The sequence below is a fragment of the Phyllobates terribilis genome, unplaced genomic scaffold (assembly GCF_046119375.1).
Source record: "Phyllobates terribilis strain yellow unplaced genomic scaffold, ASM4611937v1 Scaffold_5__5_contigs__length_657084704, whole genome shotgun sequence".
Classification (NCBI taxonomy): Eukaryota; Metazoa; Chordata; class Amphibia; order Anura; family Dendrobatidae; genus Phyllobates; species Phyllobates terribilis.
The window spans coordinates 388,973,149-388,988,947 of record NW_027362765.1 but is presented as its reverse complement, the minus strand read 5'-3'; the positions used below and the strand labels follow the sequence as shown (position 1 = coordinate 388,988,947).

At 44.3% G+C, this 15,799-nt stretch overlaps 1 protein-coding gene across 1 annotated transcript in view; it reads left to right on the top strand.

The window, feature by feature from the left end:
- The window catches only part of SLIT1 (slit guidance ligand 1), a 382,364-nt gene that overhangs the window by 320,253 nt on the left and 46,312 nt on the right, over positions 1 to 15,799 (top strand). Inside the window, exons 16-25 of the mRNA XM_073684951.1 lie at positions 244 to 388; positions 713 to 787; positions 2,885 to 3,028; positions 4,493 to 4,636; positions 6,804 to 6,970; positions 8,221 to 8,353; positions 10,304 to 10,372; positions 11,530 to 11,601; positions 15,280 to 15,351; positions 15,444 to 15,515. Of these exons, the coding sequence (XP_073541052.1) occupies positions 244 to 388; positions 713 to 787; positions 2,885 to 3,028; positions 4,493 to 4,636; positions 6,804 to 6,970; positions 8,221 to 8,353; positions 10,304 to 10,372; positions 11,530 to 11,601; positions 15,280 to 15,351; positions 15,444 to 15,515 (1,093 nt within the window). The remainder of the gene's footprint in view (positions 1 to 243; positions 389 to 712; positions 788 to 2,884; positions 3,029 to 4,492; positions 4,637 to 6,803; positions 6,971 to 8,220; positions 8,354 to 10,303; positions 10,373 to 11,529; positions 11,602 to 15,279; positions 15,352 to 15,443; positions 15,516 to 15,799) is intronic.

The following is a 15,799-nucleotide window of genomic DNA, read 5'->3' as shown; positions in this document are numbered from 1 at the left end:
TTATTACACCTACTACTTATTGGGATAGGATTTTGGAGATGGGAATACCCCTTTAAATTATAATAATTATAATAATAATAATTTTATTTTATATAGCGCAAACAGGTTCTGCAGCACTTTACAACATAACATATAATATTGCAGCTCCGCTTATAATAAAGCTGAAAACAATATACACAGGAATATACTACTAGGAATAATCCCACATGAGATTATATCTTTTTTTTTTTCTTTTTGTTACAGGAACTGAGGATCTACAGCTCAGCAGCGAATGTAACAGCGATGTCGTGTGTCCGCCCAAGTGCAGATGTGAATCCAACGTCGTGGACTGTTCCAACCTGAAGCTGTCAAAAATTCCCGACCGCATCCCACAGTCTACAGCCGAGCTGTATGTATGAGATACATCCCTACTAAAACATCATGTGCCGTTCCCTATATGCAGTACAGCACAGTCACACAATGGCCACCATGTATTTATTATCCCGTGGCCAGGGGCATAACTATAATACGTGTCTCACCAGGGCCCTGGAGACTAGAGGGGCCCCAAAGATCCCTTTGCCCCATAGGAAAAGACTATTACTATTAAAGACCTAGTTGGAGGCCCTTTTTGAGATTTTGCATTGGTGCCCACAAGCGTCACGTTACGCCACTCCATACTTATTGTGTTGCATGTCACCATTTCATTATATGTTCCATTTCTGTACATTTTCAGGCGCTTGAACAACAATGAGATCGCCACTTTAGAAGCTACCGGATTATTCAGGAAACTCTCACATCTCAAGAAAATGTAAGTGACCATCGACGCCGGTCAGTCAGACCTAAATCGCATGATCATTTATCCAGATATATTCCATGTACCACTCCACAGTTCATGCTAACTTTGTCCAACCCTCCACAAGGTTGTCAAATCCAAAAATTCGAGGCCCCGAAGATCCTCCTACACGTAAGAGAAAAATCATGAGAGAAATCAAACATTTCGGCCACACAGGACCTTTATCAATCCATTAAAAAGGTGTATACCTTGATGAAGGTCCTGCATGGCCGAAACATTGCTTGTTTTTTCTGCATGATTTTTCTCTTATGTGTACACTGGGGTTTATAAAGTTTTTGTGAGGGAGGATCTTTGACGCCTTGTATTTTTGGATTTGACTAAATCACATGATCGACATGCACGGGGAGAGTTTTCCTAATCATTCATTATTATTATGGCACCTGCTAAAGCTTACACTGTGCAATAGCCCAGATCCCGTAGACTTCATGGAGCTTTTCTTCTGCTTCTGCCCAGTGCAGACCATGCATATATATTTACAGGGGGCTATTGCCACCCCCTCCTGCACTTGGGGTGGCAGATAGGATTACTAACTCCTTAGTGACCAGGCCAAATTTTTCAGGTCTGGCTTGAGTCACTTTATTTGGCAATAACGCCGGAATGTTTCATCATATCCCAGTTATTTTGAGATTGTTTTTATTATACTTTATAATGGTGATTTTACATCAAATATGTTTTGCATTTATTTATTTAGAAAAATATCAGAAAAATTTACACAAATTTAAAAAAATTAGTAATTTCCAAACTTTCAATGATTATCCCTTTTAATCCAGAAAATCACAACATACAAAATAGTTAGTAAATAGCATTTCCCTAATGTCTGTAAACTATTATTTATTAGGATGTTAGAAGCTTTAAAGTTGTAGCAACAACTTTTCATTTTTTTCAAGGAAATTTGCAAAACTTTTTTCTAGTGACCTATTCTGATTTGAAGTGACTTTGGGGGGGACTTTTATATTGGAAAAAAACAGACAAAAGTGTTAGCATTATAAAATCCGCACCCCTCAACATATCCAAAACTGCTGTCGAGTACTTTATTAACCCTTTAGGTGCTTTTCGGGAATTAATGTGAAGTGGAATGACAAGAATGAAAACATTTTATTCATGATCTCAGGGTGCCAGTGGGGTTAAAAAGGAGCCCCCACACTCTGTTAACCATCTAGATGCTGTAGTCGAGCCCCCACACTCTGTTAACCATCTAGATGCTGTAGTCACTATCGACAGCAACATCTAAGGGGTTAAACGTCCATGGTCAGTGACAACACCGATCATTACTGATGCCGCAGGATGTCAGCATAGTATACAGTTACTGCATTTTCACCTGTCGGGGTTGACGCTATTCTCTTATATCTCAGGTCTGTTGGTGGTCACTAAGGGGCTTAGACAATGGCCTCCAACTGTGACTGTTATGAAACTACAACTTCCAGTATGCAATGCTGCTTCCAGAGCATGCTAGGAGTTGTAGTTTCACAACGACTGGAAAGCTGAGCACTAGGGGTTGATGTCCCAGATGTTTAGGGTACGTTCACATGGGACAAATTTGCTGAGAAATTTTTGCAAATTTGCGGCTGCAGAAATGTGCCGATATTGCGTCAGTTTCTGAAAATATACCTTCTATCAACCTTTACATTGCAATGGGTAAAATCCACAGGATAAACTGAATGATGTCAAATCTCCAGCGCTGGTCACTTTTATAAAATCTTCTACATTATGTTGATTCTGGAGAAATCCGCTAAGTACCGTAGTAAAGTCACCAGAGTCTTAATTTTCTGGGCAATTGAAACTCCTGTTTGTAGATTCTCTGAAAATCTATTGAAAGGGCAAACGTCGATTGGACAGGTCCAGTTTCGGACTGCAGATCGCATTGTCCTCCCTGAGATAAGCCGCTGCCCAACGTATCAGCCGGCGGCTTTCTCATAGAGACCACAGGAGCGCGTGTTACTGTGTAGGGGAGAGTCGGCGGAGATGGCTGATCAATTGGCCGGAGCATCATACGGCTGACAACCATCTAAGGTATACATGGCAAATTCACATCTAAGGTTACATTTCCCACAGCAATCTGAGCAACAACAAGATCTCGGAAATTGAGGATGGGGCATTCGAGGGATCGGCATCGGTGAGCGAGCTCCACCTGACAGCTAATCACCTGGACTCTGTACGGAGCGGCATGTTCCGGGGTCTGGAAGGTCTCAGAACATTGTAAGTAAAAACCTTCTTAGATATTGCCCTATTTATGCATGTACATGAAAATTATCCTAAAAAAATGGCATCGCAATATGGGCAAACAGGTTGGCATCGCATGACCTGAAAGGTGTGTTCCCATCTCGGAAAGTGATCGTTCATGGCTTGTATGCACCGTCACTTACTGATGTTGAGTCCAACAATTCTCAGGACTGTTGGACTCCCAAAATTTACTAAGAATACCCCTTTAATTAATATTAACCTCTTCCCAACCCATGGGGTACTATTACATCATGGAGCAGGTGCAGGTGTATGGAATGGGCTGACGAGCAGAACCTACTCCACACAGGACAGGTCTATATCTGACATCAGCATTTACGGTTGGGTGTCCCTTTGGGCGCCTATTTTTTTGCCACTCCCTTCGTGCAATCAAGGGGTGCCGATCGGTAGCCTACTGAAGACCTCAGGCGTCTCCATTTTTGTGGTCTTGTGGAGACCCAGCCGGGCTTCATAGGAGACCATGATTTTCACAGAATACTGAAATACTTTATTATTGCAGCATATTGTACTACAATACAGGTTCCCTAAAGGGACTAAAACAATAAAAAAAAGTTCATAAAATCATGTTTACCAGTAGAGATGAACAGATCGATTCATAGGACTCCTGTCCAGGTCAGTGGTACCTGGTGGGTAGACGGGAGACTCGCGAATCTCTTTCCTTCCAGCGTCCCCGGCGCGGCATTTGATGTGTTAGGGCTGGCATAACGTCATCTGAGCGACATGACACACAGCCCAGGCTGATCAAACCCCGCGCCAGAAGGTAAGAGATTCACGGGCTTCCCGTGCAGACGCCTGGTACCAATGACCTGGACCGGAGTCCCATGAATCGATCCACTCATCTCTATTTAACAGGTCATTTTTGGAATGAACACAGTAAAAAATAAACAACCAAGAAAAAAAACGGCCAGAATTGGATTAATTCACCATTTTAGCCTATTTGGATCCCCCCCCCCCATCTTTCAGTCATTGTATGTTAAATGAATGGAGTACAAATTGTTCCGGAAAAAAAAAAGTCCCATATGGCTGGGTCTGTTGAAAAATAAAAAAGTTATGGTTTTTGAAAGAAGAGGAGAAAAAAAAAAACGAAAGAGCAAAAACAGAAAATTGTCCGCAGTGGCAAATGGTTAATGCATAACTAATTTTAAGACTCTGTCCCATTAACACTTGGGGGAGACTTCATGTAAAAAATAGTGCTGAGATGTATTTCCCCAAGTCAGCTTTGCGGTCCATCACTGTTTGGACACATTGTAAAGCGATAATAAAAATGGCAAAAAGTTGTGTATCATAGAATACATCCATGTTGTAGGAATGAACCCGAATGTGCAAGGAAGGAAACGTATAATGTCTCCCTGGATTCCGTCTACATTGCGGCTCCTCAATAAGGTGACACTAATGTTTGTGCATTTGATTTGTGTCTTGTAGGATGCTGAGGAATAACAAGGTGAGCTGCGTCCACAACGACAGCTTCACTGGACTCCGCAACGTCCGGCTCCTGTCCCTGTACGATAACCAGATCAGCACCATCACCCCCGGGGCGTTCGACACTCTGCAGTCTCTCTCCACTCTGTGAGTATATATAGTGGCTCGGGGACCCCAGAAAATCTTCAATAGGGTCCTCAATTATCACTGGTCTTTAAAAGTATTTGTTTTCTGTTATGGTCTTAAAATTAACTTTTGGCTCCATATAGTCTCCAGACCACTTCCCTGCACTCACTATAATTCAGCCCTGGAATACACATTTATTCTGTTTTGGTGCAATATTATCCTTTAAAAGTCATTACATTTTTGGGCATTTGTTCTCCAGTCCCCCATCGGAGTGATTTTATTGAGACCTGAAATTTTTGCACAAATTTTGCAACATTTTAGCAGAAAAAGTGACTTTTTGCACTAACAGGTTAAAGTGGGTATCCAGGACTATCTTAGTTTTTTGGCTCATAGTAAAAAAATAACAGGCAGGTAGTTGCCAACTACCTATCTGTTCTATCTGGCGCCAGTTCAGAGCAGTACTGACCGCTCCTGACGGCGATTCAGCTGCTCCACGTCAATAGAGCAACTATTCTTCCAGGCTGCTTTGTCAACAGAGTGCCGGTGCTGATCTCTGCCGGCACAGAGAGGTCGCTTCCGCTGACATCACGTAAACAGAGCAGCTCTTCTTCTTCCCCTCTGCTCTGTTGTTGGGGTGTGACTTCTGATGTCATGCTGATTGACAGTTGGCTCCCTGCAGTTAGGCAGCAGGGAGCCGACTGTCAGTCAGCATGAGGTCAGCAGTCACACCCTATCAACAGAGCAGAGCGGTAGAGAAGCTGCTGCTCTGTTGATGTGACATCAGTGGAAGCCGCTGAATTGCCCATAGGAGCGGTCTGCGACCAGTCTCTTCACCGGGCACAAGAGACGGGTAGGTAACAACTACCTGCCTGTTAGTTCTTAGGCCTATTAGTAAAAAATTAATATAGTCCTGGACAAAAAATAAAGAGCATTTTATATTTTTCAAATTTTGCACAAAAAAAAGGTTGTCAAATACCACAAGACATAAAAAGGTCTGAGGGCCATGGGGACATGAGTCCAGGGGACCTACAATTTACTAACATCTGACAACTTCTCTCCCGCTCGGTTGGTGCCGCAGTCACTGACTCTTGTCTATCTGCAGCTGCCGCTGCTACTAAAATAATAAAAAAAAAAGTTGCATATTGCAATTCTGGTCATTAGATGGCGCTGTAGAGTTTCTTCTCACATCTGGAAAGTTGCATTTGTGGGAATATTGGTATTTGTGCAGTTCTAATAAAGCATGGTCGCCTCCTAATAGAGAGTCATTAAAGGTCTTGTCTTCTGGCCTGTGTGACGGCCACGTCCTGGAGCCTCAGCGCTGGACGTGACGCCATCTGCAGCCTCACAGATTCTGCAAATGGAAAAACTCATCTCTTCTGTATTCACTTTTTTAGTTTGGTGTGCGCACCCTTTTAAAGGGAGGAAAGTATTTTTACATTCACCGTCTCTTTAAAACGTGAGACATGGCTTCCAATCTCACCTCGTAATTCAGAGTCACTCACTCCAGGAATGAACACCTTCTTTTTTTTCTTTTCCTCAAATACATGTATTTTGGACTAAAAATTACTGTTTCAATTTGGTTTTATTAAAAAATGTTGCGCCTTTTTGCTTTTGACGGCTCTTTGTTTCTCTGCAGATTGAATGAGTAAACTGAGAATCTGTCAGTCAGCTCTGACGTGGAGTTTGTAACTCTTTTATCTGTTTTCTCTTTTCTCTGCTGATTTATATCGTAATCAAAGTAACTTAAAAAATAATCATCAGATAAAAAAAGTTACCGACACAGAAGAAGCTCACTTCTAGATCCTCAGCTAACTCATTCTGCAGCCAGCAATGTGCAAGGAGACAAAGAGCCTGTAAAGCCTATAAAAGACAAACGGTACAACAGTTTTAATGAAACCCAATTGCAAAAATTATTTTTAGCCCAATAAACATACATTTAAAAAAAATAAAATTCCCTGTGGGTTTCCATATCCATTAATTTTATTCCCTCGCAGGCTACTTCCTGCAATGTCATGTCCAGTCCGTGTATACTGTGAATAGGAGTGATTTCAGCTTTGGCGTTAGAGGACCTGATACACGTTGTGGACACTTTGTAGTCGTCATTCGTGGACTTTATTAGGTCTGAATGCAACAAAAAGGCAAATAAATAAGTTTCCAATGTTTTATTCACGGCTTTATATCCGCGCAGGAACTTACTGGCTAATCCCTTTAATTGTAACTGCCAGCTGGCCTGGCTCGGAGACTGGCTGAGGAAGAGGAAAATTGTCACGGGAAACCCTCGTTGTCAGAACCCAGACTTCCTGCGGCAGATCCCACTTCAGGATGTGGCCTTCCCCGACTTCAGATGTGAAGCAGGTACCAAGATTTATTGATACTGTTGTCTAATGATCAGCAAAAAAGTAGCAGTCAACCTTAAAGGGAATCAGAAAATAACTTAAATCAAGTTTTTATGTTAAATGTATTTTTTTTCAAATTTCCATATAACTAGCTATATTAAAATAGTGTGTCACACAAGTCACTAGGACTAATACTAGACTTGCCCTTCCTGTTCTGTACAACACCTATATACAGTACAGACCAAAAGTTTCCGGTGACTACCTCTTGAAGCTCATCAAGAGAATGCCAAGAGTGTGCAAAGCAGTCATCAAAGCAAAAGGTGGCTACTTTGAAGAACCTAGAATATAAGACATATTTTCAGTTGTTTCACACTTTTTTGTTAAGTATATAATTCCACATGTGTTAATTCATAGTTTTGATGCCTTCAGTGTGAATGTACAATTTTCATAGTCATGAAAATACAGAAAAATCTTTAAATGAGAAGGTGTGTCCAAACTTTTGGTCTGTACTGTATACAGTAGATAACAGGATCCACCATTCACAATAAGTGATGTCACAGCTCACCTCCTCCTCCTCCTGTACAATGACTGATAACACCTCTATATACAGTAGATAACAGGATCCACCATTCACAATAGGTGATGTCACAGCTCACCTTCTCCCCCTCCTGTACAATGACTGGTAACATCTTTATGTACAGTAGATAACACAGGATCCACCATTCACAATAGGTGATGTCACAGCTCACCTCCTCCTCCTCCTGTACAATGATTTATAACCTCTCTATATACAGTAGATAACACAGGATCCACCTTTCACAGTAGGTGATGTCACAGCTCACCTCCAGTGTTTGATATGTACCCATAGACTTGTATTGTTGGGAGCCCTGTGATCCGCCTCCTGCCAGTGCCTCTTTTTATTAGTTGACGTCATGCGTTCTTCACGCCACAATGATGACGTCATGCCAGGCGTATAAATCATAAGAGGCGCTGAGGATGTCGCAGGTGGGAGGACGTTTGCAGAACTCCCCTCCGGTGACCGCAGAATACTGACGTGGCCGCTGGATCAGGGTCCTGTGAATCTATTTGCTCATCTCTACTCGCTCATTTTTTTTTCCTTTTTATGGGGCAAAAGTCCTTTTGGGAAATTTCTGTAGCCAGCAGATGTGTTGCAGACGCTTTCTTCACGTGCTTGAAATGACAACTGTCACCAGATTGGATGTGGCACGTCACCAGAGTTGTAATGGTGCTTTGTTCATATCTACGCAGGACAGGAAGAGCTGAGCTGCGCTCCACAGCCGCAGTGTCCGCAGGAGTGCACGTGCCTGGACACCGTGGTGCGCTGCAGTAATAAGCACTTGTTATCTCTGCCGAAGGGGATACCAAAGAACGTCACAGAGTTGTAAGTGTGACTGCCGGAGGGTCCGTCCCATTTATCTGAATGAAGGTAGCAGAAAAGCGTGCACATGCCGCAGAAACACAGAATATCCAAACGTATCCACTTGTGCAACAAACCTGCCACATGTGAACACGGCCCTTATATCTGATATGTCACAAAGATGACTTCTAGAGGTTTTGTGTTTGCTGCTGTTGGGATGTATGGGATATTGTACGTCCTAATGTGAGTTCTAAAACAATGGCTGAAAAATATTCCAAATATCACAAGCTATATAAAATAGTCAATATTACCTGTCAGGCTCCTGAGAGTCACAGACTTATTGAAACTTTTTGATATTGTAACTTTGTAAAAACTTTTGTTGCGATAGAAAAATAGGTAATAGGACAGATGGATGGATGGATAGACGGATGCAGTGCCTTAAAAAAGTCTTAATACCCTGTGAACTTTTCCACATTTTATTACCTTACACCCACAAATATTTAAAAAATATAAATCTGAAAATTGTGACGTGCATTTGTATTCAGCCCCCTGTAATAAAATCCTGAGTAACTGATTGCCTACTGATGTCACATAATTAGTACATTGAGTCCACCTGGGTGTAATTTATTCTTAGTATAACTACAGCTATTTTGTGAAGACCTCAAAGGTTTGAGAGCATTAGGGATCAAACAGCATCTTGAAAACCAAGGAACACACCAGACAGGTCAGGGATAAAGTTGTGGAGAAGAGTAAAGCAGGGTTAGGTTATAAAGGATAGCCCAAGCTCAGAACATCTCATGGAGTACTGTTCAATCCATCATCCAAAAATGGAAGGAGTATGGAACAACTGCAAACCTACCAAGACATGGCCGTCCACCTAAACTGACATACAAAGCAAGGAGAGCACTAATCAGAGAAGATGACAAGAGGCCCATGGTCACTCTGGAGGAGCTACAGAGATCCACAGCTCAGGCGGGGAGAGTCTGTCCAGAGGACAACTATAAGTCATATATTCCACAAATCTGACCTTTATGGAATAGTAGCAAGAAGAAAGATGAAAGCCATAAGATGTCCCGTTTGCAGTTTGCAAAATGCCAAGTAGGGAACACAGTGAGTATGTGGAAGAAGATGCTCAAAAGGAAACCAAAGTAGAACTTTTTGGGCTAAATCCAAAATGCTACATATGGCAGAAAACTAACACTGCACATCACAATGAAAACACCATCCCCACCGTCACATATGGTGGTGGCACCATCCTGCTGTGGGGAGGCTTTTCATCAGCAGAGGCAGGGAAGCTGCTCAGAGTTGAGACTGGGGCATAGGTTCACCTTCCAGCAGGACAACGACCCTAAACATCCTGCCAGAGCTACAATGGAGGGTTTAGATCAGAACATATTCATGTGTGTGAACGGCGCAGTCACAGTCCAGACCTAAATCTCAGTGAGAACCTGTGACAAGACTTGAAAATTGCTGATCACAGACGCCTCCATCACTGAGCGAGAGCGAGTGTGCAAAGAAGAAGGGGCAAAATGTCACCTCTAGATGTGCAAAGCTGGTAGAGATAGACCCCAAAAGACTGCAGAGAAAGCTGAAGAGACAGACCCCAAAAGACTGCAGCAGTGATTGCAGCGAAAGGTGGTCCTACAAAGTCTTACCTCCGGGGGGCTGAATACAAATGCACATTAAAATTTTCAGATTTATATTTGTAAAATAATTAGAAAACCAATGTATCATTTCCTTTACACTTCACATATACTTGCTACTTTGTGTTGGTATAGCACATAAAATCCCATTAAAATGCATTTAAGTTTGTGGGTGTAACTTCACTAAATGTGGAAAACTTCACGGGGTATGAATACTTTTTCAAAGCACTTTAGATAGATGGATACTTAGATGTAAAATGATGCTTTATACTTGTAGCTGTCGTGTTCTGGATCCGGACGGCCGGGCAGTAATGATGTTCTCCTCTTGCAGATACCTGGACGGTAACCAGTTCACGTTGGTGCCCTCGCAGCTCTCCACATACAAGTATTTACAGCTGGTGTAAGTATGTCGCCGTGCACACTCTGCAGATGCAGTGAATGATGCAGAGCGCTGCGATCAGTTATCGGACAGGACTTCTGATCTCAGGACTTCTGCATTTTGCTTTACGTGTGAATGGAGAAAATATGTGTAAGAAACGAAGCAGAAGACGAGTGACGTCAGGACAATGTCCGGACACGGCCGCTGTGCGCCTCTTGCACATTGTGACTGCTGTACATCGCAGGCTTTTCCTCTCTGCTGCATTTCTTTCGGGGTGACCTGTGACCCGTCACCGAGCGCGGATTACACTCTTTTATTACTGTTCTGTTTTCCATTCGCTGTTTCTTTGTTGCTCGTGAAAAGTAATATCTTTTGTCCTCTCCGCCCCCAGGCATTGTCATAATATACCCGATCTCCGTTTACCATCTTCACCTTTTTCTACATTGTATTGTTATAGTAAATGTGAAGGTTTTGCTAGTTCCCTCTATGGGATATACTTTTCTCAAAGCGTATCCAGACTTTTATCCAATATATATATATTTTTTCTATCTAGATTCAAAATGTTGCTCTCATTACTTTCTTAATATTTATAGAAGTGACAAACGCTAAAGCTCCAAACTCCCTGGATAAATATAGGTTAAAAATAACATTCTGTCTTACCTGCATCCACCACTAGAGGGAGCGTAGTAGCATGCACTGAGCTCCCTCTAGTGGTGGCTGCAGGTAGCAGAATTTTTTTTTTTTTTTTTTTTAAAGGAACTTTTTGAGAATTTTTTAAACATTTTTGTTATGGTAAAAAAAAATGGAATGAAATTTAAAAATAAGGATAACCCACTATGCTGTTGGGTTGGTTGTAGCCACAATTCTTGCAGTAGTGTCATTGTTCACATCTATCATGATTGGCCCTTAGCAGTTATGTGTCGTGCAATTTAAAGTCCCCACTGAGGCCAGTGATTGGCTGCAGCAGTGATGATTAATGTAGGATAGTCGATCAGTGTTAAAGTCCTGGATACCCCTTTAAATCCAGGGCAGTTTTTGCCTCTATATTGGGAATCCTTGCTGCTTTTTAGCCTCCCCCTGGTATATAGAGCTCCGATATGAGGGGTGAATACAGATCCTGTATGAGGGAAATGAACGCTTCTCCTTCTAGTCAATTCTGCTCTCCTTGTATTTTACAGAGACCTGAGCAATAACCGAATCAGCTCCCTCTGCAACTCTTCCTTCACAAACATGAGCCAGCTCACCACGCTGTAAGTGATTTTCTGCAAACAAGGTCACGGTAGACTAATGTGATGCGAGGGGTCCGTCTGCGCTGAATGCAGCGTCCTTCTCAAGAAAAACCTATTCTGTGTGAATAAAGAGAATATACATAAGGCAATTAGGTTACATTGTATCAGGAGCAGAACGCGTGGACCTTGGCAATGCTATTATCGTAGAACACGTTATCCCTCTAAATGTACAAATGTCGAAATGTTCGATCGTGGGGGGTTATTTGCTTCATACAGTGACACTGTCCTGGTTCCTGCCTTCTCGCCTCTCATCAGGGAGGGGGCAACTTGGTGATTTGCAGTTCCCATGCCAAAATCTCAACTTCACACAGACGATATTCTGCCATATGGGATAACATATATGTATTTTATAGTATATGGAGAAAAGTATGTGCCCCCTCCACATCCCTCTGCCAGGAGCATTTCTGACCTCCTATTCTACACCCATAGACATTAATATGGAGTCACTCCTCTGCAGATATAACGGCTCCTGCTCTTCTGGGAAGGATTTCTACAAGAATTTGAGGCGTCTGTGGGAATTTTAGTCCCTTTATCCAGAAGAGCATTTGTCATGTTGGGGGGAGGTCAGGATTTCAATTTCCATTATAGGATGGGGCTAGGGTCCGGGCTCTGTGTGGCTGCTCATCTGTTCCCCCCTCCGTGTCTGTATGGAGCTTGTGCAGTGAGTACAGTCATGGAGAACCGAAAAGGGCGAACCCCAAACTGTTCCCACAAAGCTGAAGCTACAGTTGTCCACAGTGTGTTGGACTGAAGTATTAAGATTTCCCTTCACTGGAACTAAGGGCCCAATGCTGACCCCTGATAACAGCCCATAGCATTATCCTCCACCACCATCTTTACAGCGGCACAATGCAGTCAGGGGGTAACATCCTCCTGGAATCACCAAACCCAGACTCCTCCATCAGACGCAGAGAGATTAGTGTGATCCGTCACTGCACAGAACACGTCTCCTCCAGAGTCCAGTGGTGGCGGCTTTACACCACTGCATCCGATGCTCGTCATTGTGCTTGGTGATGTATGGCTGCTTGCAGCTGCTCAGCCATGAAGCTCCTGGCGGGGACGCAGTGTTTGTGCTGATACCAGAGGAGGTCTGGACTCTGCAGTTATGGAGTCAGCAGAGCGGTGGTGACTTTTCTGCCCTCTGCTCCTCAGCACTTGGCCCCCCGCCTTATGCAACGTTACGGGGTCTCCACTTTGTGGCTGAGTTGCTGCGGTTCTTTCCACTTCTCAGTAATAATCACTCACAGGTGATGGGGGAAGAAATGTCATGGACAGACTTGTTACCCCGGTGGCTCCCATTACAGGATCGCACTGGTATCAGTGAGCTCTGGACCACCGGCCGTTATGTCACATGTTAGTAAAGGTAGACGGCATGTGGGGGGCTGGATGCTATATATACCGGGGGGCGAGGGGCCGGATGTTATACACTGGGGGGCGAGGGGCTGGATGCTATATATACCGGGGGGCCTGAGGCCAGATGTTATACACCCGGGGGATGAGGGGCCGGATGTTATACACTGGGGGGAGAGGCTGATGTTATACACTGGGGGAAGGGGCTGATGTTATACACCGGGGGGCGAGGGGCTGGATGCTATATATACCGGGAGGCCAGAGGCCAGATGTTATACACCCGGGGGGATGAGGGGCCGGATGTTATACACTGGGGGGAGGGGCTGATGTTATAGACTGGGGGGAGGGGCTGATGTTATACACTGGGGGGAGGGGATGGTTGTTATACACTGGGGATGAGGGGCCAGATGTTATACACCGGGGGGGCGAGGGGACAGATGTAATACACCAGGGGGGCGAGGGGCTGGATGCTATATATACTGGGAGGCCAGATGTTTTACACCGGGGGGGCGAGGGACCGGATGTAATACACTGGGGGGAAGGGCTGATGTTATACACTGGGGGAAGGTGCTGATGTTATACACCGGGGGGCCAGAGGCCAGATATTATACACCGGGGGGGGGGTGAGGGGCCGGATGTTATACACTGGGGGGGTGAGGGGCCGGATGTTATGCACTGGGGGGAAGGGCTGATGTTGTACACTGGGGGAAGGGGCTGATGTTATACACCGGGGGGCCAGAGGCCAGATATTATACACCGGGGGGGGTGAGGGGCCGGATGTTATACACTGGGGGGAAGGGCTGATGTTATACACCGGGGGGGTGAGGGGCCGGATGTTATACACTGGTGGAAAGGGCTGATGTTATACACCGGGGGGGCGAATGTTATACACCAGGGGGGCGAGGGGCCGGATGTTATACACTGGGGGGCCAGAGGCCAGATGTTATACACCAGGGAGGCGAGGGACCGGATGTTATACACTGGGGGGAGGGGCTGATGTTATACACGGGGGGGGGGGGGGACGAGGGGATGGATGTTATACACTGGGGGAGCGAGGGGCCGGATGTTATACACTGGGGGGCCAGAGGCCAGATGTTATACACCGGGGCGGCGAGGGGCCGGATGTTATACACTGGGGGGCCAGAGGCCAGATGTTATACACCAGGGGGGAGAGGGACCGGATGTTATACACTGCGGGGAGGGGCTGATGTTATACACCGGGGGGGCGAGGGGATGGATGTTATACACTGGGGGAGCGAGGGGCCGGATGTTATACATAGGGGGTGAACGGCTAAATAAAATAGCTGGTTTTTATGATTGATGTGTGACCCATTACTTTTCTCCATATGGTGTATGTACAGTGTAATATATATATATATATATATATATATTTATTATGTATATAATTAGACATTACATTTTCCAGTTTCTGAGCAGTGAGATCACTCCTATAGTAAGATGACATCTCCATGCGTTTAGGTCACTGTGTCTCCTTCCTATCCTGCAGCGGTTATTTCGCATTAGCGGCATATGGAAGAAATGAAAGTATGGGCCCAGATGCAGCTTCCATATTTATGTCATCCATGTTGTAATTATACTGAACATATAGGGGGGATTGCTTTGCAATCTATAGGAGCTAAAAGATCAGATGGGGCCTTTCTTTATATGAGGATTGATCCGCTCTCCTGACATCTGTTAGAAGATAAATCACATCATGGACCAATTCTGTTGCATCTTTTCTGTGAAATCTGCATTGTGCTGTTCCTCTGTTATCCCTCCTGGAATAAATGAACGACCATCCACCTTGTCCATAGAACGTAGTGTCAGCACTGATCAGATAGTTCAGGCGGCACAGGGACAAATCTCCAGCGAAGCAGCTGCAGTCGTACCTGGGCCAACAAAATTAATGGAAGGTGGGTGGAGGATCCTTTTTAACCCATTTGAGAAAATACAAGTCTTTTAGCTGTAGGCCATGGTGGAGGTTTTGTTTTGGAACACATGAGCTTCAAGTTGCGCCGCTGCCAGGAGGAATAACAGAGGAACAATACAATGCAGAACAGATGCTGAGAGCAGACAGAGTATTTAAAGAAGCAGTCCAGGTAAAACTGCTACATTGTGATTTTGTAGTTAACAAGGTGTCGGAGCAACAGACTCCAAATAGAGAAGTCCCGCTCCACCCGTACGGCCTGGCAGCACACATAGCACAGGGTGGCAGTTTTGCCTGGACTTTCCCTTTAATAGCCGGGTCTGTGTTGAGCGGAGGACGTCATCTTCTGCTCTTCTTTCCAGGATCCTCAGTTACAACTCCCTGCGGTGCATTCCTCCTCTAGCTTTCGAGGGGCTGAGATCCTTGAGGCTCCTGTAAGTAGACCTTCCTACCTAGTAATTCTCTCACCGGGTAGATAACTCGCCGGCGTTAATTATTAACCAACCTCTCCCATCCTATGTTGTAGGTCGGTGCATGGAAATGACATCTCTTCGCTGCCTGAAGGCATTTTTTCAGATGTTTCCTCGCTCTCCCACTTGTAAGTAACTGAAGGTTCATGACCGCTCCAGAAGGACCATCTCCGTTTTCTTTTTCTAACATCTTACAGAACAGTAGTGTTTTTGGCGTTTGAGGAGTTTTGAGTTTTTAGTAGGGTTTCAAAGAGTTTCCACTCCAAAAACTCAGCAAACAGACGCCGTGTGAACATACCCTTAAGAGCTTGTTTTTTTTTTTTTAGGAGTTCAAAAAACACAAGTTTTCAAACAGAAACCTCTTCACGAAATGCACCAATCTTTTTTTTTGCCAAAGTGTTTTTTGTTTTTG